This window comes from Procambarus clarkii, chromosome 86 (genome assembly GCF_040958095.1).
Source record: "Procambarus clarkii isolate CNS0578487 chromosome 86, FALCON_Pclarkii_2.0, whole genome shotgun sequence".
Classification (NCBI taxonomy): domain Eukaryota; kingdom Metazoa; phylum Arthropoda; class Malacostraca; order Decapoda; family Cambaridae; genus Procambarus; species Procambarus clarkii.
Genome location: NC_091235.1, coordinates 18,208,717 through 18,233,514, shown reverse-complemented (window position 1 = coordinate 18,233,514; position 24,798 = coordinate 18,208,717). Strand labels below are relative to the sequence as shown.

Below are 24,798 nucleotides of genomic sequence, written 5' to 3'. Positions count from 1 at the left end.
ACGGAGGTCTACCTTAGTGGCAGTCCTAGAGAGATATACTAACACATCTCAGGCGCCATGAACCACAACCCAGCGAATTGTAACACGGAATAATTAAGAAATGAATCAAGTGCTAATGTGCTGCATCAGTGTACACATTTGACTAAAATATGTAAATAAAAAAATATATATAAAATTCTTAACCTGTAATATCTGAGCTTTTGTCCACACAGTCAACCAAATATACCAGCTCGCACACACACACACACACACACACACACACACACACACACACACACACACACACACACACACACACACACACACACACACACACACACACACACACGAGGGTATTGAGCTCCACTGTACCCTCGGGACTGATTAATTTTCTCATCGTGTGAAGTAATGAGCATCTGAACCAGCACCTGACCATCTGGGAGTCATCAGTGTAACGCTTCAGGGTCTGGTGGTACTGATTGGTGGTAATGATTGGAGGTATTGATTGGTGGTACTGATTGGTGGTATTGATTGATGCTATTGACTGGTGGTAATGATTGGTGGTGATGACTTAGGCTACTGACTTGTAATCCTGATTGGTGGTATTGACTGGGGCTTCTATTCTACATGTGTTGAATGACCTGCCTCCCACAGTGGGCAGTCTCTGCCTCCCACAGTGGGCAGTCCCTGCCTCCCACAGTGGGCACTTCCTGCCTCCCACAGTGGGCAGCCCCTGCCTCCCACAATGGGCAGCCCCTGCCTCCCACAGTGAGCAGTCCCTACCTCTCATAGAGGGCAGACCTCCTTCACATAACAAGTGATGCATCAGAGCAGGTACAAGGGGACAGGAACCTGGTATACAGTGGATATATGCCAAAAGCGATGGATGTCATGTGAGGTGGATAAGTGGCAGGTATGACAAGTGCCAGGTGTGGTGGCTGTCAAGTATGGTAGTGTCAGATGTGGTGGGTAATTGCCAGATGTGATGCTCGTTCAACCAGCTGGCCACGACTTAATATACTTGAAGAACCGTTCATCACAGAGCTGATGAATACACACACACACACACACACACACACACACACACACACACACACACACACACACACACACACACACACACACACACACACACATGGCTATAGCGATGACGGAATCCTTGTGGAACACCAGGTACAAGCCAAGGTAAATATACACACATGTAAACGCTGAGGCAGGTATATACACCTACTCCCTCATACACACGGCTCACTCTCACCACTTTGTTACCTACATTCTTCCCCCCCCTCTCCTCCGTCCCTGCCTCCCTCATTGTCTCCCTCCTTCCCTCCCTTCCTCCCTGCCTCCCTCTCCTCCATCCCTCCCTCGTTCTCTCCTTTTCGTACTCCCCAGACTTGTTTATGATAACAAAGAGCAACGATACTAACAACAGCAACAGCATTAACAAGAGCAGGACCACTAACAAGAGCAACAATAACAAAAGCAGAAATAATAACATGATCAGCAACACTGCTAAGATTAAAAATAACACACTCCACCCATAATACTCTACCCTTCACCCATAATACTCTACCCTGCACCCATAATACTCTACCCTCCACCCATAATAGTCTACCCTGCACCCATAATACTCTACCCTCCACCCATAATAGTCTACCCTCCACCCATAATACTCTACCCTCCACCCATAATACTCTACCCTCCACCCATAATACTCTACCCTCCACCCATCGTCTTATCCTCTATATTCATACACACTCCCCTAACTCTATCCTTTCACATTTCGCTACATAAATAAACAACTAATTACGTCCCGCGCTTGTCCCACTAACTTCTCTTAGTGTACAAAGTTAGTTGAACAGCGGCGGGAGATTTGCGTAGACTTCACGTGCAAACAATGAGACCTGCCAACTCTATTATATATTATATATGCCAACTCTTGCTATATACACGCTATGTAACCCGTCATATATATATATATATATATATATATATATATATATATATATATATATATATATATATATATAAATATATATATATATATATATATATATATATATATATATTTTTTTTTATTTATTTATATATATACAAGAGTTCTTTCATTCTTGTACAGCCAGTAGTACGCATAGCGTTTCAGGCAAGTCCTTAATCCTAATTTTCACACACACACATCCGCTGGAAGCAGCCCATAGCAGCTGTCTTACTCCCAGGTACCTATTTTCTACTAGGTGAACATTAATATCAGGATGAAAGAAACTCTGCCCATTTGTTTTCGCCTCCGCGGGGGTTCGAACCCGGATCCTTAGGACTACGAACCCTGAGCGCTGTCCACTCAGCCGTTAGGCCCCTGATAACTATCTTGAGATCTTAAGATGATTTCGGGGCTTAGTGTCCCCGCGGCGCGGTCCTCGACCACGCCTCCACCCCCAGGAAGCAGCCCGTGACAGCTGACTAACTCCCAGGTACCTATTTACTGCTAGGTAACAGGGGCATCAGAGTGAAAGAAACTCTGCCCATTGTTTCTCGCCGGCGTCTAGGGCTGTCTAGGGCAGCTGTATAGATGCCCAAGTACCTTAGTATGCCATAGTTACCTCTTAACATACACTACGTAGCTCTTCATAGAGCCTGGAGTAGCTGTATATATATATACAGCTGCTTAAATACCCATGTTAAAACTAGACATGGCTCTTTATTAATTAAACTTGTTTACCAAAATATCTGAGACAAATATTAAATTGTACACCACAGCCAGCCACCCACGAGCACACTGAGATCAATCACATGTATAATCAAAACAGTCTTGCCACTCTTACGCACGTGTGTGGGGGGCAGGGTGACGCACACGACAAGCTATAAATAAGTTGAATAATTCTAAACATATATTGAGAAGCACCAGCAAAGTCGCAGGTAATCTGGCCCCCCTGACACAGCCCCTTCCCCACCCCCCCGCCGTGCACGTCTGTACATTATATTAATGCCACAGCTTTCCTTACCGTATATATTTATTATTAAAACTATTGTATGATAACTGTGGGATACCTGAGCACATTGCATGATTATTGCACTCATGTTGATCCGCAGATCTTCACGCTGTGTGTGAGGGGTGGATTGTTTGTTCATGTCTCAAGGTCGCCTCCCGTGAGTCATAAGGGTGAATATTACATCACATTAGACAACTTTTTCACAGAACTCAGGTGGTGTTATTGGCGGTGGGTGGGTGGTGGGAAATGGGGTGATGGTGGTGGTGGTGGTGGTGGTGGATGGAATGGCGGTGGGTGGGTGGTGGGAAATGCGGTGGTGGTGGTGGTGAATGGAGTGGTGGTGGTGGTGGTGGTGATAGTGATGTGGTAATGAGGGGGGGTGGGGGAAGACACAGGTAGTGTGGCAGATGTGGCGGCCCACACCACCCAGCGCCACACCTGCGAACAGTCACCAGGGCCGACACCCCTCCACACGTGTAGAGTTACTCTGTGTACGTATCTGCCAAAGGTTTACAGTACCAGACCACCTACACGTGTACACCAACACAACAACATTAGTGTACACCTTGGCGATAATGAATTAAAGTGCTCCTCACTTGAGCAATAAAATCAACATTTGTACACATCATTTGGTAACCAATAAAAACAAACAAAAAAACAAGGAATTTATAACAAGTACAAACTATTTTTAGTTTGCAATTAATTTGTCTAATCAGGCTTCGAGCTCTAAGTTGCAATCTAAACATTCGAATTTAAACTCGTATATTGAATATTTTCAGCCTACTAATAATTGTGTTCACGTTCATTAGAAACTAAACACAATTGTTTGAAGTTTATCTATATATTAAAAGAAACCCCCTTAAGTTCCTCTTATTATATTTTTATTTTCTCTGAATTCCATTTTCATTCTTACTGAAATATTTAAGGGACAAATTTGATTTATAATTCAAATAAACCAATATTACTGTCAAAACTCCACCCATTAACCAGCAAAATTTAACACTGAATAAAGGTATGTTAATATATTCTAACACAAATGACATAAAACATCACTCTATATAAAGCCTTAAACACCAACACGATAACAACCCCCACACCCCATCACAAGGCAATTAACCTTTGACCCTTTCCTCTCGACACAAACAATAATTCGTGGGTTTTGTGTCTTTTATTAACCCCAGGACACCCTGGGGCCGTTACCTGGTGACCTACGTCGTCCTGGGAAGCGTCTAAGAATAAAAAGTCCCCTACGGGCTCACCATAGTCCGTGCTACTTGGAATTTTTTTGTTTCGGGTAGCGAATCTTAAACAACAACAACATGGGAAGCGTCCAGCGCCCCCCCCCCGGCCCGCCAAGATCAATCCAGATAAAACTCGTGCATTCATCAACGTGATGAATGCACAGTGATGAATGCACCGTACGGTATTGAGCTGCAATATGCAGCCGTGTACAAAAACCGCTGATATTGCGTCACTGTACGTTGATACGTAAACACTGGCAGGTAAGCACACACGAGGTATATCAAGACCAAAAAGCACTCTAAATCAGCTACAACAAATACATCAACAATTATTTAAACAAAAAACCATTACCAGCCGACAACGCGACCGGTGAAAAATGAGCCCCAGAAGTATCGTTGGCTGTTGCTACCGAGCGGAGCAAATATCCCGCTGTTAATAGCCTCGTTGGTGGAGACTTTGACGGACGAGTGAGAGAGAGAGTAAGAAACACAGGGAGAAAACCAGGCAAGGAAGGGAGGAGGGGGGGGGGGAGGCTAGGTGCTACTTGGTGCCATGTTGCCCGGGGAAGTGCCTTCTAAGACAGTGGCACCTAGGGTAGTGTCACCTGGGCCAAAGAGGCCTTGGGTGGTGGTATCTAGTTTATAATGATCCTGGGTGGTGGTCCCTCGTAGAGTTGATAATGATCCTGGGTGGTGGTCCCTCGTAGAGTTGATAATGATCCTGGGTGGTGGTCCCTCGTAGAGTTGATAATGATCCTGGGTGGTGGTCCCTGGTAGAGTTTACAGTGATCCTGGGTGGTGGTCCCTGGTAGAGTTTACAATGATCCTGGGTGGTGGTCCCTGGTACAGTTTATAATGATCCTGGGTGGTGGTCCCTGGTACAGTTTATAATGATCCTGGGTGGTGGTCCCTGGTACAGTTTATAATGATCCTGGGTGGTGGTCCCTGGTACAGTTTATAATGATCCTGGGTGGTGGTCCCTGGTAGAGTTTACAATGATCCTGGGTGGTGGTCCCTCGTAGAGTTGATAATGATCCTGGGTGGTGGTCCCTGGTAGAGTTTACAGTGATCCTGGGTGGTGGTCCCTGGTAGAGTTTACAATGATCCTGGGTGGTGGTCCCTGGTACAGTTTATAATGATCCTGGGTGGTGGTCCCTGGTACAGTTTATAATGATCCTGGGTGGTGGTCCCTGGTACAGTTTATAATGATCCTGGGTGGTGGTCCCTGGGAGAGTTTATAATGATCCTGAGGGGTATTACATGTGTGTTTTTAATGAACACAGATAACCATATCTAACAGTATAATGACCCTAGATAATACTACCTAGTTGTACCACGATTAAGGATCATAGCAACCGATCTAAAAACCTGCCTAAATTTAGGTTCCCAGTTACACAATGCTCCTGCGGGAAAAATCTCCCATATCACTGTCAATTCAATATAAATAAAAATAGTTAAGTTACTCATTAAAAAGAGATGATGGAGTGCATGATAAAATTCGTTCCAGACAACGAGATAAACATTTACCGCGTCGCCAACATTTCGCACCAAAACGTATTTAATTAGTTTGATATTAACCCTACAGTCGTAGGACTATAAACTAAGGAGGAGAGAGGATACCGAGACGAGAATATCAAGACATATCGGGAGTCCAGACCGCTAAGTGACCCTTACAATACAAGAAAGAGTTAATATTTGTTGCCACAACTTCTCAACACCTAAGTGCATGTGACCCGGTTATAACGCATACTTGTCTTATTTTCATGGCTATTATATATATATATATATATATATATATATATATATATATATATATATATATATATATATATATATATATATAAGTAGTTAGTCGGTTATACCGCATGGGAACATACCCTATCGGGTCAGAATATATGATTACTGATAATTACTTTCTTTCATGTCACACCTGAAATATGGATATTGTTGTCATGTTTTACGATGTAACATTTCTGCAGGTAAATTGTGACTACAAGAAGTAATATATTGACCAGACCGCACACTAGAAGGTGAAGGGACGACGACGTTACGGTCCGTCCTGGACCATTCTCAAGTCGATTGTGATCACAATCGACTTCAGAATGGTCCAGGACGGACCGAAACGTCGTCGTCCCTTCACTTTCTAGTGTGTGCTCTGGTCAACATACTTCAGCCACGTTATTGTGACTCCTCCTCTGCATATATTTGGACTGGAATATCACACAACCCCGAGGACGTCATTATCACCCGGTCTGAGACTTGAGTACACGTGACTGAGGAAGGTTATGACAGCCACATTCAACAGACAGATGAGCTCATCTCATATGCCTAACTACCAATAATTAGAGGTAGAAAAACCTCTAGTAATAAATCTACTATCGATTAAATTTGATAAGGTAGAATATATTAGAATAAACCCCATCAAGTTTGTGAAGTGGAAGTTAATCTTTAATTTGTTTTTTAATTGTCAGGAGAAAGCGCCAAGCCATTACGACTTTATAGCACTTGGAAGGGGTCAGGATAAAGATTTGGGATGGGACGGGGGGGGGGGGAAGAATGGTGCCCAACCACTTGGACGGTCGGGGATTGAACGCCGACCTGCGTGAATCGAGACCGTCACTCTACCGTCCAGTCAAAGTGTCTGGACAGTTAGCTAAATCCTAAAATATAGAGTCCGCTTTTGAAAAAATAAAATATAATTAATTTAAATAACACTACATAATAAAATAAATACATTCCCGCCGGTAGGTTTCCCCACATCGTGGGAGGTCGTACCGGAGTCGTGGTACCAGCACTGAGCCGTGGTTTGTGTGTGTGGTATCTCGGGTGGTGAGTGGTATCTGCAGGCTGCCAGGGGCGCCGTCCCCTAGACGTCCCAACTATGTCCAACTCCCGGAAGTCTCCCCCTCTTAAATTCCATTTTCTATGAAGCTGACGGCACCGCCCAAGAAAAATGTAAATAGTTTAAGGGAAGCTGTCTAGGGAGCCAGTGGCGGCCCGATGGTCATCTCGGCAGATCATAGAGCTATGTTGGGCAGTGAATCACGCGTATATATAGTGCCCACGCCATTACTGATTTGACTTGAGTCTACAGCAATAAGGAATTAAACATCACCGGGTGATGTGAGTCTGCAAGATGAAATGTAATACTTTAAAATGGCATGAAAGTCTGTGTGTGTGGCTTAGTATGTCACAGAGCAGAAACAGCAATGGCAGAAAGCTACCGACCTGTATTATATGACATTACTCACAGAAATCACAATTGCGTGATGCATCAAATGAACAAATTCACAAGGGCCGTGACGAGGATTCGAACCTGCGTCTGAGAGCATCCAAGACGCTGCCTTAATCGATTGAGCTACGACATGGTCAAAAGGAGGTGAAAGAAACCGAAACTGTCGATTAAGGCAGCGTCTGGGATGCTCTCGGACACAGGTTCGAATCCTCGTCACGGCCCTTGTGGATTTGTTCGTCTGTATTATATGATAAAGGCAGCAGGTGAATCACAAGCTCTTATTAAAGACTTTTAACCACAATGTAATACATTAGGTGACTTTAATGTAACAAATGAAAGAACAATTTCTTGACCTCGTACAGGACACGTTATTCATACATACATTATAACAGTAGTCATAATCGATCAAATCCACGAGACTACTATATCCTGAGATGGATTGCAATTCTATAAACCGATGTAAAGCTCCAGGACGATAACATTGTTGACTACCTCTGAGGAGAATATCAAGGAATGAGAGAAATTGCAAAATACCTCCCACAGGAAGTTAATAGATCAAGACATGTGAGGATCATGGGTATAATTTCCCATAGGTCATCACTAAATTTATACAAAAAATACGTGCTAAAAGGAGAGGAAATTTAAAAAGCAGATGAGTAATACCAAGATCAAAAGGGCCCAGTAGGAATCTTGTAAGATCAACCAAGTCAGAACTGAAGATAACAAGGCAGCTGAGAATGAACATTTTACATCAGTGTCCACACAATAAAGATTAGACAACATACCAACGCCTACACAGATATTTGAAGCAGAAGACAGTTAAGCAACAGCTCCACTATGTGTTAAATAATCAGGAACAGCATCGACAAACTAAAGGAATGAAAAGCTTCAGATATGGATGGAATCCAAACCCGTAACGGAACCGGACGATGTTTAATATTGTGTATAACTGGAACTTCTATTCAGTAAATTCCTAAACCAAGAAAAAATTGCTCCTACATTGAAGATCTATAAATATCGCCCCAATCTTTAAGGCAGAAAAAAGTTCACCCAAAATCTACATACTAATCAGGTTAACTGCACATCTCTGCAAGCTCAAGGCGAGATTCCTGAGGAAATCAATCACCATATCACCACCAATAGGGAGCCGGTCGGCCGAGCTGACAGCACGCTGGACTTGTGATCCTGTGGTCCTGGGTTCGATCCCAGGCGCCGGCGAGAAACAATGGGCAGAGTTTCTTTCACCCTATGTCTCTGTTACCTAGCAGTAAAATAGGTAACTGGGTGTTAGTCAGCTGTCACGGGCTGCTTCCTGGGGGTGGAGGCCTGGTCGAGGACCGGACCGCGGGGACACTAAAAGCCCCGAAATCATCTCAAGATAACCTCAAGATATCAGAGGGGACACTCTTGTAATAGCAACACAACATGGTTTCGAAAAGAAAAATTCTTCCTAACTAACTTGCCCAAGTGTTTAAAACGGTAACAGAGAAAATGGACTTCCAGTTGATATAGCCAACATGGACTACTATAAGCTTTTGATGAGATTCCACACGAAAGACGAAAGCAAAACGGAAATAACAAATGGTTACAACAACGATCAGAGTGTCGTCCTAAATGGAAATTAAAGCGATGGGAATAATGTTGTGAGCAGAGTACCTCAAGGTCTCACCTCCTGGTCAACAGTTGTTGTAGTGTACAGGAACTACATGAGAATATCACCAGGGAAATCATTTAATGTGTAAAATAAACAAAATCTATGGTGAAGTGAGAGAGGTAAACGGTATTGAGGTCTTGCAATGCGATCATCAACATGAACTCCACAAATGGGCAGAAGACTGGCAAATACTTGTAATAATTTAAAAATATAAGCCCTTAAATGTAGGGCATACCAATACATGTAATTATTGATTTATTTATATATACATATACACATAAGAAGATACATTGGGTTTATGAGAGTACATATCAATGATGTTTTTATTTTCTTGTAAAACCACTAACGCACACAGCGTTTCCGGGCAGGACCTCCATAACTAGCAGACTGATGAAAGGACCTGAGAGTCATGCTTCACCACTCACTGAAAGCTGCTCACCAAGCAGCAGCTGACAGTAAATGTGAGCCAATCAAACGTTGTTGAATAAACAAATTTTTGACTTCACGGAAAATAAGCTATTTATTTAACTGTACAAAATCTGTGGTGCGCCTCCGTCTGGACTACTACATAACTACAAGGACACCTCAATTTAAAAAAGATATAACTGATCTGGAAAAAGTGTAAATACAGAACGACAAAACAGATTCCATAACTAAGTCAACCCTCAAATCAGGACAAAATTCAGGGGTTCAGGACAAGAAAACCAGACACAACAAGGCTGTTCTCATCCAAACCTCATAACACACTCAACCGATTAGAAGACTGTAATCCAAACCACTTATGTTGAAAGAAAGAACTGGCACAGGAGGCAACAGCTTCAAGCTCAACAATATAGGACAGAGAACACGAGCTGCTTCTTCACTCTCGTGGTAATTAAGCTAACCAGTGGAATCACCATCCCAGGTGTGCCAACTGCTGCCAGGTACAAACAAGTGAAAATTGCACTCAGTGAGGCCAAATAAACCAATGTAATTTCTCTATGTGAAATATTAAATCTTCTGTTAAAAAAACAGACCGAAGTGGAAAAAAGAATATGAATATTTTTGACATGATGACGAATTTGATGACGATGTTTCTGGTGTTTGCGTAAATAACAATTCTCATAAACATAATAATTAAAAATGCAAAATAAATAACAAATACAAATAATACAAAATAAATAATAAAAACATCACGGATAAAAAACTAAAAAAATAATAAAATAAAATAAAAAGAAGAAAAGGAAAACAAGGGGAAAATAAATAGGAAAAGGCATCAAAGGGGGAAGAGATAAACACGACAGTTAAATACCCGACAAATCCCATACGAAGATAAGAGATGGCGCCCACAAGATAGCCATCTCTGGCCAGCCGTCTTCTCTAGACTTGCCATTTCGTTCAAAAATCCAACCTTTTAGCCTAACCAGAAGCGTTCGAACCCCGCCTAATCTCTCGAGTCCAGTGAATAGAAAACGTGAATGTTCGTGAGCCGTTACTTTTTAGCGCAGAAGGTAAAAAAAAAATCGTGACCTATTAGTTTAAAGTATTGGTTGCTAGGCGGTGCTGGCAAGATAATAAACAGAGCACACAGGGAACTCGTCACATACACACACACACACACACACACACACACACACACACACACACACACACACACACACACACACACACACACACACACACACACGATATACAAGAAAGGGGATAGACAGGAGGCACTGAACTACAGGCCAGTGTCCCTAACCTGCATACCATGCAAGCTGATGGAGAAGATTGTGCGAAAAAAACTAGTGGAGCATCTGGAGCGAAGGAACTTTGTAACACAGCATCAACATGGGTTCAGGGATGGCAGGTCCTGCCTCACAGGGTTACTTGAATTCTACGACCAGGCAACAAAAATAAGGCAAGAAAGAGAAGGGTGGGCAGACTGCATATTTTTGGATTGTCAGAAAGCCTTTGATACAGTGCCACACAAGAGGCTAGTGCGAAAGTTGGAGATGCAGGCTGGAGTGAGAGGGAAGGTACTCCGGTGGATAGAGGAATACCTAAGCAACAGGAGACAACGAGTCTGTGTGAGGGGTGAGGTCTCAGATTGGCGAGACGTCACAAGTGGAGTCCCGCAGGGGTCAGTCCTTGGACCTATACTGTTTCTGGTATATGTAAATGATCTCCCAGAGGGTATAGATTCGTTCCTCTCAATGTTTGCCGACGATGCAAAAATTATGAGGAGGATTGAAACAGAGGATGATAGTAGGAGGCTACAAGATGACCTGGATAGACTGAGTGAATGGTCCAACAAATGGCTGTTGAAGTTCAACCCGAGTAAATGCAAAGTAATGAAACTAGGCAGTGGAAACAGGAGGCCAGGCACAGGATACAGAATAGGAGATGAAGTACTTAATGAAACAGACAGAGAGAAAGATCTAGGAGTTGATATCACACCAAACCTGTCTCCTGCAGCCTATATCAAGAGGATAACATCAGCGGCATATGCCAGGCTGGCCAACATAAGAACGGCATTCCGAAACTTGTGTAAGGAATCATTCAGAACTTTGTATACCACATATGTCAGGCCAATCCTGGAGTATGCAGCCCCCAGCATGAAGTCTATATCTATAGTCAAGGATAAGACTAAACTGGAAAAGGTTCAAAGGTTTGCCACTAGACTAGTACCCGAGCTGAGAGGTATGAGCTACGAGGAGAGACTACGGGAATTAAACCGTAGTCAATAAATAAATGAACTATATTTAAGTAAATATTTTAAGGAGAAATTTAAAAGTTCGTTGAAAGACGCCTCATCAACCAATACACAATACTGTAAACAAAAATCAGTGTAGCTGTGAAGAATGAAACACGTTTACAAAATACTGAGGACCTAAATTATGAATAATATATAATACAGTAATCGATAGAAGAATATGAAACCTTACATTGTAATCCAGACATTCTCTCCCACTCTCTCTCTCTCTCTCTCTCTCTCTCTCTCTCTCTCTCTCTCTCTCTCTCTCTCTCTCTCTCTCTCTCTCTCTCTCTCTACATTGACTATGTCTCCCATTCTATCCCTACAACGGCAGTCTGTCCATAAGAATCAATTTAACATTCCCCATATTCATTTCACTTAACATAAAATACATAAAACATAACCTGAATTGTCTTCACACTGAAAATTACAAGAAACTGGAACTTACCCTACCCCAGTGCAAGGCCTCGTCGACAACTGCTTCAATGTCTCTGCAGCGATAGACTACTACTGTTGTATGATTATACACAATACCTGAACCATCGTATTGACAGGTTCCTGCTATGTGATTAGACAATGCCATGCTTTAAAGCGGGGGGGCCCACATACCACATACCTACCAACACAAACACACACCAACATTCATGGAATGGAATGCACTAGGGAGTGATGTGGTGGAGGCTGACTCCATACACAGTTTCAAATGTAGATATGATAGAGCCCAGTAGGCTCAGGAATCTGTACACCAGTTGATTGACGGTTGAGAGGCGGGATCAAAGAGCCAAAGCTCAACCCTCGCAAGCACAAATATGCGAGTACACACACAGCAGCAGCAGCAGGCAACATACAGGCTACGAACAGGAGTCATGTTCCAGCATACAGTGTTGTTAAGTTTGCTTTTAACCTCAAGTCTCGACACGAGCCCAGTCGATCATGCATAGTTGTTAGGTTACTTAAAACATATTTTGCAAATAATGGTGTAAAGTTACGCAAAATATACATGAAGGCAAGATGAGTTAAGTATGATGAGTTAGAAGTATGCGGAAGATGAGTTTCTGTATAATACAATGGATATGATGGGAGAATATAGATTGTAATTATATTATTTCCTTTAGGAATGTTGGGAGAAAGGTTAGTCACAGGTGAGTATGTTATATGTTAGACCTTCATAAACCTATTACTATAATGCCCGTTGGTGTATTATAGGGGGAGGAGAGAGAGAGAGAGAGAGAGAGAGAGAGAGAGAGAGAGAGAGAGAGAGAGAGAGAGAGAGAGAGAGAGAGAGAGAGAGAGAGAGAGAGAGAGAGAGAGAGAGAGAGAGAGAGAGAGAGAGAGAGAGAGAGAGAGAGAGAGAGAGAGAGAGAGAGAGAGAGAGAGAGAGAGAGAGAGAGAGAGAGAGAGAGAGAGAGAGAGAGAGAGAGAGAGAGAGAGAGAGAGAAAGAGAGAGAAAGAGAGAATAAGAGTGAAACAGAGACTGACTGACACACACAAAATGTTAGTGCCCAGCCTAAGCTTGACAGGACGCGAGGGCACGAAGCTTCAGCTCAAGCTCAGTAAACTCAGGCTCATTTACCTGAATCCACCTGCTCTTCAAGTTCACTGAGCTGAAGCTTAATTTAATAACTGAAGCTTAGTCAAGCTGATTGGTTAATCCACTCCGAGGCCGTTAAAAGCGGAGGACACACACACACATATCCGGCTTCATTATTCACGAATATATTCATCAACCATAATGTTAGTATTCATAACGTAGGTAGACTAACACACCCGGCCCCAGCCTGAGGTCAGGAATCACAGCGTCACATTAACAGAAAAAGTGAACAGAAAAATCACGTTCGCCCTCGATACCTTCAAGGGAGGAACATGATATAAACAGCGAGGCTTCACCTTTGCTCGAATCGCGTTCCGGAACACGTGGCTTCTCTCCGCCAGGCTTCCTCTCGTTCGGCTTTTCCAACTTAACCGGTTTTTCGAACGAATCCGGCCGAGAAGAGGAGGAGGAAGTTGTGTTGGTCGGTTTCTCCGTTCGGTTCCGAGACAGCGAACCGAAGCCGAGAATCTGTTCGATCTCGCTCAGAAGGGTCGACTCGTCCAGACCAAGTTCCTGCAAAGCTGTTGGGGGAAGGAATGAATAGCTCTAGTCAGGGAGTCTTAAAGACTGAAAGCATAAGGACGAGTGAGTGGGTGTGGGGTGAGTGGGTGGCCAGTGAGTGTGCCTTGAGTGGGTGGCCAGTGAGTGTGGGGTGAGTGGGTGGCCAGTGAGTGTGGGGTGAGTGGGTGGCCAGTGAGTGTGCCTTGAGTGGGTGGCCAGTGAGTGTGCCTTGAGTGGGTGGCCAGTGAGTGTGCCTTGAGTGGGTGGCCAGTGGGTGTGCAGTGAGTGAGTGACCAGTGGGTGGGAAGCAGGTGGGAAGTAGTGCTATTGGTGAAGGTGGGCGCATGAAGCCTTAGGAAGCATAAACACAATACTGAATTGAACTAAAGTCCACAAGCTTAACTTAATAATGACAACTCAGAATAAACCACACACACACAGCTACAATAAAGTAAGCTAAATGCAAATTTGTAGCTTATCATAACAAACATCAGAATATGTGTATGGTTCATTTGAGAATTATATAAATTGTAAAATTAAAAAAATACAGTAGCTAATAGATCACAAACTAAATAGAGACAAATTAAGGAATGTAATACCCTGGTAACCACAGTGTAAGTTCATACAGTATATACGAAATAAAGCATACTACTTATAAAAGCACACACACACACACACACACAAACAGAAAAACACTAAATTCTAAATCATTTTGAATTGTCTAAAGTGTCTGAGGAAAATATAAACGCAATTTGTACAGACAACAGCATGTAAGTCACTTGTGGATCGCACTTGACGACCCTTGTAAGTGTACCAAGAGCTGCACTTGACGACCCTTGTAAGTGTACCAAGAGCTGCACATGACGACCCTTGTAAGTGTACCAAGAGCTGCACATGACGACCCTTGTAAGTGTACCAAGAGCTGCACATGACGACCCTTGTAAGTGTACCAAGAGCTGCACATGACGACCCTTGTAAGTGTACCAAGAGCTGCACATGACGACCCTTGTAAGTGTACCAAGAGGCGCACTTGACGACCCTTGTAAGTGTACCAAGATGTATACACAACACAACACCAGAGGACGGACACGTCAACCAGAACATCTTATCGTGGCGTCTATTTAAAGTGAACAGTTTTCCTGCTTTCTCTTCCTGACCTTGTGTGTCGGGTGCGACCCGGCTCCCCCCCCCCACACTCCCGACCTCTGGGGGTCGGGAATCATTGCTTCAGACAACCGACAGCTGAAAAGGAATGGAGCCCAAGAACTAAGGCACAATTTGGTACTTAGAGTTAGATGTGTACATATTCCTTGATATAGATGCATGGTGACCCACGTGCACACGCACGCGCGCATATATATATCTGAAAATGTGTCTGAGAGAGTTGGCACAAATCAAACGAGTGTCGTGTGGCACGGTGCCATAAGGACCCCTGTGATCCTCTAGGCGACTATGGGACTAGCTCGCCCTTTAAAACTTAAAACAAAAATCCAAAAATTTATATTTTTTCCCATATAGTAAACATTATGCAATGATCTCCATAAAATTGTCGAAACAATTCTATCATACTTCGTTTGTAATACGCAAATATGTGTTAATACCTTTATCAACACTGGGTAAACATCCAGTATATCCCTCTCCCGCCCCCACTTCCTCAATAGGTTGGCGTTAAACAAGAGAATATTCCAAAGCTTTTTGAAACATGTTCTTGCTGAACACCACCTGACACCCGTGATATACACTGACACACGGGGTGCATAGTGACATATATACTGCTAAATGATACATAATGACACGCGATTAACACTGAGATATGATTGATATTGACACATGTGTCACATTGTTGTGAGGGAGGGAATGAGAGGGAGACAGACCCCTTAATCACTGAGTACCCCTTGAACATATGTGTGTGTGCATATATATATATATATATATATATATATATATATATATATATATATATATATATATATATATATATATATATATATATACACATTTATTATAAAAATAAAAAGAATAAATAAACAACGAATGACAGGCATTCGAGCTAGCTTGAAAGATAAGGACAGGAAGTCAACAAACATTCTGAAGGCCTCCCCATGGGGTACTTCCTTGGCTCGTGTGTGTGTGTGTGTGTGTGTGTGTGTGTGTGTGTGTGTGTGTGTGTGTGTGCGTGTGTGTGTGCGTGTGTGCGTGTGTGTGTGTGTGTGTGTGTGTGTGTGTGTGTGTGTGTGTGTGTGTGTGTGTGTGTGTGTGTGTGTGTGTACTACGTCTGCCTGCACGATCGAGCTGTTAAGCTCTTCGACCCCGCTTTTCTAACTCTCGACTGTCTAATGTACTGACCCCCTGACATATTTTCCTCTATCATATTTACTACATATTTTATACACACACAAACACACACACACACACACAAGTTGGGAATCGACAGGGTTGATAAAGACAGGCTGTTTAACACAAGGGGCACACGCACTAGGGGACACAGGTGGAAACTGAGTGCTCAAATGAGCCACAGAGATATTAGAAAGAACTTTTTTAGTGTCAGAGTGGTTGACAAATGGAATGCATTAGGAAGTGATGTGGTGGAGGTTGACTCCATACACAGTTTCAAGTGTAGATATGATAGAGCCCAATAGGCTCAGGAACCTGTACACCTGTTGATTGACAGTTGAGAGGCGGGACCAAAGAGCCAGAGCTCAACCCCCGCAAGCACAACTAGGTGAGTACAACTAGGTGAGCACACACACACACACACGTTCAATTCTATGATAGAACCCAGTAGGCTCAGGAATCTGTACATTAGTTGATTGACAGTTGAGAGGCGGGACCAAAGAGTCAGAGCTCTTTGGTTATTGACAGAGCTCACTGTTATTCTAAACAGTGTACATACTTAACAGTATACATACTAAACAGGAATCATTTGCTAGCTAAAGAAAAGGAAATACACCTAGAGATTTAAATTATGCTTAGATTATCTCCAAATGCTTGAATAACTATCATACATCAATGTCTTATGAAAAGCTGACACGCATCAGAATAGCCCTCAGAAACTAAAACAATGATTGTTTACAAAGCATTGTATATCACGTACGTCAGACTACTACTCCAGTTAGAAGCGTCAGCAGAGAGCCGTCATCTCGTCAACGATAAAAGGAATCATGGTAAACTTCAGATAGTTGTCCCTGAAGAAACTTACTACAGTGCTGTAGTGCTTGAATGACGGCGAAGACCAAATATATGTGTAAGTGTATTAAAAATCAAATTTATGGATGTAACCAACAGCCTTTCTCAAGGGGCTGCATACAATGTTCTTAACATTGTAAACATTATACACAAATGTATACAGTGTACATATATTGTATACAAGGTACTGTATACAATGTTTTGATCATTGTATACAGTACACTGAGAAAAGTTGTAGGCTCCATTCGTTCGAAAATTTGTTTTTTAATACACTTACACAAATATTGGGTCTTTCCTTCACCTTCATATTTGTCATTAATGAGTTTGATGTTTATGGAAAGATAAAAACAAAGCAATCTTAGAAAGATGGAGAAAAGTGGGAGACAGTTATGAGATTCTTAAGCAACATGATGAGACGACACGAATGGAAATCATCTAATCATAAGAATCATGAGAAACAAGCCTTATTCATCAAGCAAAATGAGTTAGATAGATGAGGCAAACTCCAAATTCAAAATTAGATATAACAAAAGTGATAGGGTAGGGAATTACTGTATTTAGATAACTGCCAGCTAAGAAAAAGGTGGGGTCCAAGGAGCTGAAGCTCGTTCCCTGTAAACACACGTAGAAAGACATCCTCGCTCCATGCCTACTTTGTTCACCCGGCGCAGACCAACTAGCTAATTGCTCATTACTGTTGAAGAGATGAGGTGATTAGTCACATCGTCTGGCACTGAAGGAGATGTATCGTAGCTCGTGAAATACTGGGCTGCCTTGTACGCCTGAATCTTAAAGACACATCCTCAGGTTTTCCTAAACTATTTCCCTAAGAAATCTGTTCTAATTTCTTATTTTGCGACATCTGTTATGTATTTTGTTTCCCCTGAAAAAAATTGTTACTAAAAAACACGGGTATTTTTCCTGTTGTAGGCGTGTATATACCTACTGATGTTTGCCGTTTGTATAGAGTCACTGTTACCGTTTGTGATGGTGATGTTGCTAGAGATGTTGATTTCGTTGTAATTGTTGCAATTTTCGAATGACAATTGCAATTTCGTTGGAACTGTCATTCGTGTGGCTGCTCTTCTTGTCGTTGTTGTTGCAGCCCGTTATCTTGATTTGTCATTACGCATAAAATCCATCCTCCTAACCTAACCCCTAATGCATGAACCCAATCAACCCACCTATCACTCCGAGGCATAGAAAACGTAGATGTTTACGAGCGGTTACTTTTTCTTAGTAGGTTGCATTTGTAACCATGGTTATTATAACGTACAAAATGCGACCTATTACCTGAACGAGCGGGTTGGTCCTCAACCCCATCCAAGTTTTGAGTACATGTTAAAGTTGATCCCATCTCCGGATGACGCATCTTGGAGGATGTCTCACCGGTTGGCTATGAGGATATTTGAAACACACACACACACTTATACTCTTTTTCTCCTTCAACATACACTCTTTTAACACCCCCACACACTATCAGCATGCACGCACCTTCCTTCCAACACACACACACACACACACACACACACACACACACACACACACACACACACACACACACACACACACACACACACACACACACACACAGCTCCCCCCACCCCCGTAAGGGTGTTGCAGAGCGCGCAATAACAACAGTGACACAATGAGACGAACATAGCGACCGTATTTCCGTCACCTCTCGATGTCACCTTGTGACGCCCCGGCTCCCCGGCGAGCCAAGGCCACTACACAGCCTATCTTGACAGCGGTAAGCCCGCTCGCGCACTCTCGCTCGGGTAGAGTACAGCAGTCCGCGAAGAGGCGGGGTGAGAGAGGGGATTGGGAAGGGGGAGGAGAGGAAGAGAAGTAGGAAGGATGGGAGGGAGGGAGTACAGAGGGAAGTAGAGAGTGAGGGAAGTAGGGAGAGAGAGCCGCAAAGTACAGATAGTACGTATTATATCATATGTATATATATATTCAAACATCCCTCTTGCCTCTCGCCTCATTTTAAATTTAGACAAGATGTCTCTCGTCTATTTATGTAGTGTGTCGTTCTCTATATGTCTCCTATATCCAATCTTTCGAAATAAGTCTTCAATAGTAATGTCAAAGACTTTCTCAAAATCTAACTAAATTCAGGGTTCCACCAGACGCCATCTTCCAACATGACTCCAGCAGCAGCTCTATACCAAGAGGAACCCACCCGCAGGGATTCACCAGTAAAACTCCACCAGCAGTGATCCACAAGCTGCGCTCCACAACAGGAATGTGTATCACCGAGGCTCCATTACTCTAGTAGAGTGGAACACCTGTTCCCACTCGTCCCAGAACACTATGGGACCACTTTTTTACGGCCTTAAGTTTCCACACGAGAGTGTAAGTCACGCCAGACACAAAAAGCGACAAGCCATTAATTGTAGATTCTTTAAGTTGGCAAATGAGTCGGTTCTAAAAGTATTTTTAAGTGCATCTTAATTAAAGGACATTGGGAAATAAATTCCCACGAGATACTGGTTGATATAACTGAATAAATACTACATAATAAAAGCTCAAAAACAACTCAGGCTTAAACAACAACAATAACATGCAACAATCAAGTTGTTTCACGGGACGGTGGTTGGGGCAACAACAACAACCACAGACGGAACGACCCGCTGTGAACTCAATCACCGTGGCGGTCATTTTTCTGCGTTCTCCGGCCACTGGTCCCGCCACTCTCACACTCTGCTCTCACTCTCTGGCGCCCCTCACTACAAACTGACAATTGTTATTTTAATGTTGCAAACCTGAATCGGGGAGATGGTTGCTGGTGTGGATCAGGACGCTACTTCTCCATGGTTCATACTCTCTTACCCCAACTCCTCTTGTACCTTTTGTAATTGCTGTTACTAATGTTGCTGTATTCTGAGAGGCTGCTTGTTCCCGTGTTAATTGCTGCCTATAGGGAATATAACCTTGAGATTCAGCTGTGTCCGTCACATACAAAACTCGTTCATACCTAAAATGGGTTCTGGCAATTCTTCTCCTTCCCAAAGCCCGGGCTGGGGCCAGGATTGACTTGTGATAATTTGATCCAGCAGACTGATGCTTGGAGCGACCCACAGGCCCACGTATCCACTATAACCCGGTTGGTCCGGCACTTCTTGCAGGAACTTGTCTTATTATCTTCTTGAAGAAGAACACTGGTTTTTTCCCGGCACACCAACCCATATCCAAAACACAGGGACAAAGAACAAATATCTGTTCCGGATATTTGGGACCCTTGGGACCTTCCTGGGAGCCCAGATCAGTGTCATCAAGGACGCCAGCCTCGCACACCATAGTACCATCTCGCATCTCCACGGCTCGGGCTCTGACGCTATACATCACCATCTTAAAGATTTAATTTTCTATAAGCTTGACACGGAAATCCAGGTAGCAGGAGAAAGGCTATTTGACTGCTCGTAAATGTTGTCTCTGCTCGTTACCTCTCTCTCTTATTTACACTCTCGGATCCTTTGCAGTCTCTGCAAATACATGGCTTTGCCCGAAACGCATTGCGTAATAGTGGCTTTAGGCATTGTATGTACTAGCTCTATCTATATATCAATCCATTAATGTAACATCACTTGTATGTATATACCTTACCTGAATAAACATCTGAATCTGAATCTGAATCTGCTTACGCAGCCTTCGACTCGATGCTCTGGCAATACCATAGTGTCCCCTTCTACCCGCCGCCCAGTCACCATTTTCTTTGCTTCGTTTCATTTATCGGACGTTATTCGTAGCAACGATGTAGACACACCGGGTATCCGCTAGCAATTCTTGCCCTGATGGCGTTTTCTTGTTACGTTAACGACCCCCCGTGTTTTTGCTGTTTTTGTTGCAGCGTATTTGTCGTGGTACCCCCCCCCCCCTACCTGCCTTCCTAGGCACTGGTTGTGACGCCAAACGAGTGGGTAGTTAGGTATTTACAGGTTAATTTATTAAACGCTTCAGGATCAGTGAGTCGATCTGGTTATATATTTCCTTCCCGGACTGAAAGAATCAACAAGGTGATGCTTTGTGAAAGGTGAAAGTTGAAAGCACAGGAGGTGAAAGAGAATTGATTTGAACTGTGATTTTTGGAAGACGTGGTAGTGGACGTTGAACAAGGGATAGAAGAGATTTTTTATGATAACATGCTAATGGCGGTACTGGTGGTTAGGTGGTCCTGAAGGACTCACTCACTCTCTCTCGTCCAACCACTTGGGCTGGACGGTAGAGCGACGGTCTCGCTTCATGCAGGTCGGCGTTCAATCCCCGACCGTCCAAGTGGTTGGGCACCATTCCTTTCCTCCCGTTCCATCCCAAATCCTTATCCTGACCCCTTTCCGGTGCTATACAGTCATAATAGCTTGGCGCTTTCCCCTGAAAATTCCCTCCCCCAACTCCTCCCCTTTCTCTCTCTCTCTCTCTCTCTCTCTCTCTCTCTCTCTCTCTCTCTCTCTCTCTCTCTCTCTCTCTCTCTCTCTCTCTCTCTCTCTCTCTCTCTCACTCACTCTCTCTCTCTCTCTCTCTCTCTCCTGCAGCAGCAGGGATCTTGCTATGGCCTCAACAACCCGCAGCCGTCGCCTGAAGGAGACGAAGAAATGAGCTTAGCTTCACGCCCCCCCCCCTTACCCCCTACACGTCGTCATCAAGCCTACGTACGCTAAAGCCCGGTGTGCCAAGCCCCTTAAATATTAACCCGTGCCAGAAGCCGGCGAGGGGGGACATATGGCACCTCTGCCACCTCTCGTGTTATTTCCGTGTATCATCTCTTGAAGAGTATATAAGGTTTATTCCCAATCAGTCTTACGGTTAGGGGGCCCCCGGTCTTACGGTTGGGACCCCCTCCGTCTTACGATTGGGGGCCCTCGGTCTTACGGTTTAGGGGCCCTCGGTCTTACGGCTGCCGCCGGCAAAATAACGTCACCACCAACTAAACCAAATCCTTGCACTAAACCCATCTATATATACACACTAGAGAGAAAGAGTGAGACACACACACACTGGCGAAGCGGACAAAACTATAAGGTGTTACGGAAGATATCGCACGTTAGGGATCGATATTTTCCCCGAGTTTCTTTTTATGAGTTTATGAATGAATCTTCACAGGTCAAGGGCGCAGCTTCCCCCATGGGAAGGGCCGTCTTATTCGTGTAGATTCAGCTCAATAAATTCGCTCTTAGAGGGGCAAAACATTCCAATATATGACAAGATAACATACATGGCAGTATTTCTTCTCTTTGAGCTTGAAAAGAAATACGGCCACATTATCTTAAGAACGGCCAGGTTATCTTCATAATATTAATATACAATAAAAACTATCTTTTGTTATTATTTGATGTTATTTCTGCCAGGTTATCACTAAGGTACTCTAGAATTTAATAACTTTTGGCATGAGACATTCATAGTATGTTTTATTAACTCGAAAATATAATTAGTTATTCAACGCCTCTTTTAAAAGAAATAGACGACCCCATTAAGGCTAAGGCTTTCAAACATGTTGGCTCCCCCCTCTCTCATGTCGACCCCTGTCTCTCATGTCGACCCCTGTCTCTCATGTCGACCCCTGTCTCTCCTGTTGACCCCTGTCTCTCCTGTTGACCCCTGTCTCTCATGTCGACCCCTGTCTCTCATGTTGACCCCTGTCTCTCCTGTTGACCCCTGTCTCTCCTGTTGACCCCTGTCTCTCATGTCGACCCCTGTCTCTCATGTCGACCCCTGTCTCTCCTGTTGACCCCTGTCTCTCCTGTTGACCCCTGTCTCTCCTGTTGACCCCTGTCTCTCATGTTGACCCCTGTCTCTCATGTCGACCCCTGTCTCTCCTGTTGACCCCTGTCTCTCATGTCGACCCCTGTCTCTCCTGTTGACCCCTGTCTCTCCTGTTGACCCCTGTCTCTCCTGTTGACCCCTGTCTCTCCTGTTGACCCCTGTCTCTCATGTTGACCCCTGTCTCTCATGTCGACCCCTGTCTCTCATGTTGACCCCTGTCTCTCCTGTTTACCCCTGTCTCTCATGTTGACCCCTGTCTCTCATGTCGACCCCTGTCTCTCATGTCGACCCCTGTCTCTCCTGTTGACCCCTGTCTCTCCTGTTGACCCCTGTCTCTCCTGTTGACCCCTGTCTCTCCTGTTGACCCCTGTCTCTCCTGTTCAATAGATCAGACTAGCATTGCATATCCTCTCCTGATTCCATGTATGACTAATCAGCCTGTGAGATGAGGTTATTAGATGAACTTAAAAGCTGGTTTCTGATGTATACTCTGTAATCCTTCATACAGAGCAGCAACACATTGATGTGTATACCTAAGTTTATTAAAGGAAACTTTCTAAGCGCTAGACGATATAATTCACAAGATAACACCGTCTGGCCTCAGGCAGCGACATTAGAGCGGCCAGATCCACTCGTAATTATACAGCCTCGTGTCTCGCTCCACGTGGATACCTATTGACCTATTTGAACTTTCTTGAGCTGTCATGCTTGCTCGCTGTCTGTCTCTGTCATCATTAACTTCTTTTCTTTCTCTCGACTCTTTTTTGAAGTTTCTTAGGCATGAATATATTTGCATTCTATGAAGAGAGAGAGAGAGAGAGAGAGAGAGAGAGAGAGAGAGAGAGAGAGAGAGAGAGAGAGAGAGAGAGAGAGAGAGAGAGAGAGAGAGAGAGAGAAAGAGAGAGAGAATGTGAGTGTTATATGTGTCTGTGTGTGTGTGTACTCATAAATAAACGTGAAGTCAGGTCGTAGTATTCCTGAGCGTTGAGGTAACACGATACTAGAATTGGCCTCCGCCTTGATCCCCGGCTCTCAATTCTTTAACTTTCCACGGTTCCCTCTCTACACCTCGCGTCTCCACGGTCCCCTCTTCACAAAGTCCTGTTTCCCATTCAATAAATTACACACAGCATACCACCTATTCCCTACTGCAGGTAGGGGAGAGAGAGAGGACCGCAGAACTATTCAAGGCCTTCGTCAAGAGGGCGCCATGCAGTACTTCCGAAGTAAACACACGCACACACAGTACAATAGCAAATATTTCCGCCTGACAAGTCAAGACGGTCTTAAAATTGTTTGGCGGGCATCTGAAAACGTCATTGCATCGTCAGACGTGTGGGAGCGGGACGTCATTGCATCGTCAGACGTGTGGGAGCGGGGCGCGTCTCAGGCAGCCCATACCTCGGATCTCCCTTACTTGTCACTGATATTCAACACACCAAACTTATTATGGGATATATTAAACTCGAATGGAACGAGTTTAACAACCCTGATCGCTTTGACGAATTGTGGAGGATAGAGGGAGAAGATAAGAACATAGAGGAAGGGAAGGAATAGGGGAAGGGAAGGAATAGAGGAGGGAGAGGGACATGAGGGAAGGCTTACACCCACTTGCCCTACTCTCACACCCACCTGCCCTACTCTCACACCCACCTGCCCCTACTCTCTCACCCACCTGCCCCTACTCTCACACCCACCTGCCCCTACTCTCTCACCCACCTGCCCCTACTCTCTCACCCCCCTGCCCTACTCTCACACCCACCTGCCCTACTCTCTCACCCACCTGCCCCTACTCTCTCACCCACCTGCCCTACTCTCACACCCACCTGCCCTACTCTCACACCCACCTGCCCTACTCTCACACCCACCTGCCCTACTCTCACACCCACCTGCCCTACTCTCACACCCACCTGCCCTACTCTCACGCCCACCTGCCCTA

The 24,798-nt window shown here is 44.0% G+C and overlaps 1 protein-coding gene across 1 annotated transcript in view; it reads right to left on the bottom strand.

The window, feature by feature from the left end:
- LOC123767944 (uncharacterized) overlaps nucleotides 1–24,798 on the bottom strand; it is a 276,215-nt gene that overhangs the window by 164,881 nt on the left and 86,536 nt on the right. The window contains exon 5 of the mRNA XM_069316973.1: nucleotides 13,664–13,927. Coding sequence (XP_069173074.1) covers nucleotides 13,664–13,927 — 264 coding nt within the window. The remainder of the gene's footprint in view (nucleotides 1–13,663; nucleotides 13,928–24,798) is intronic.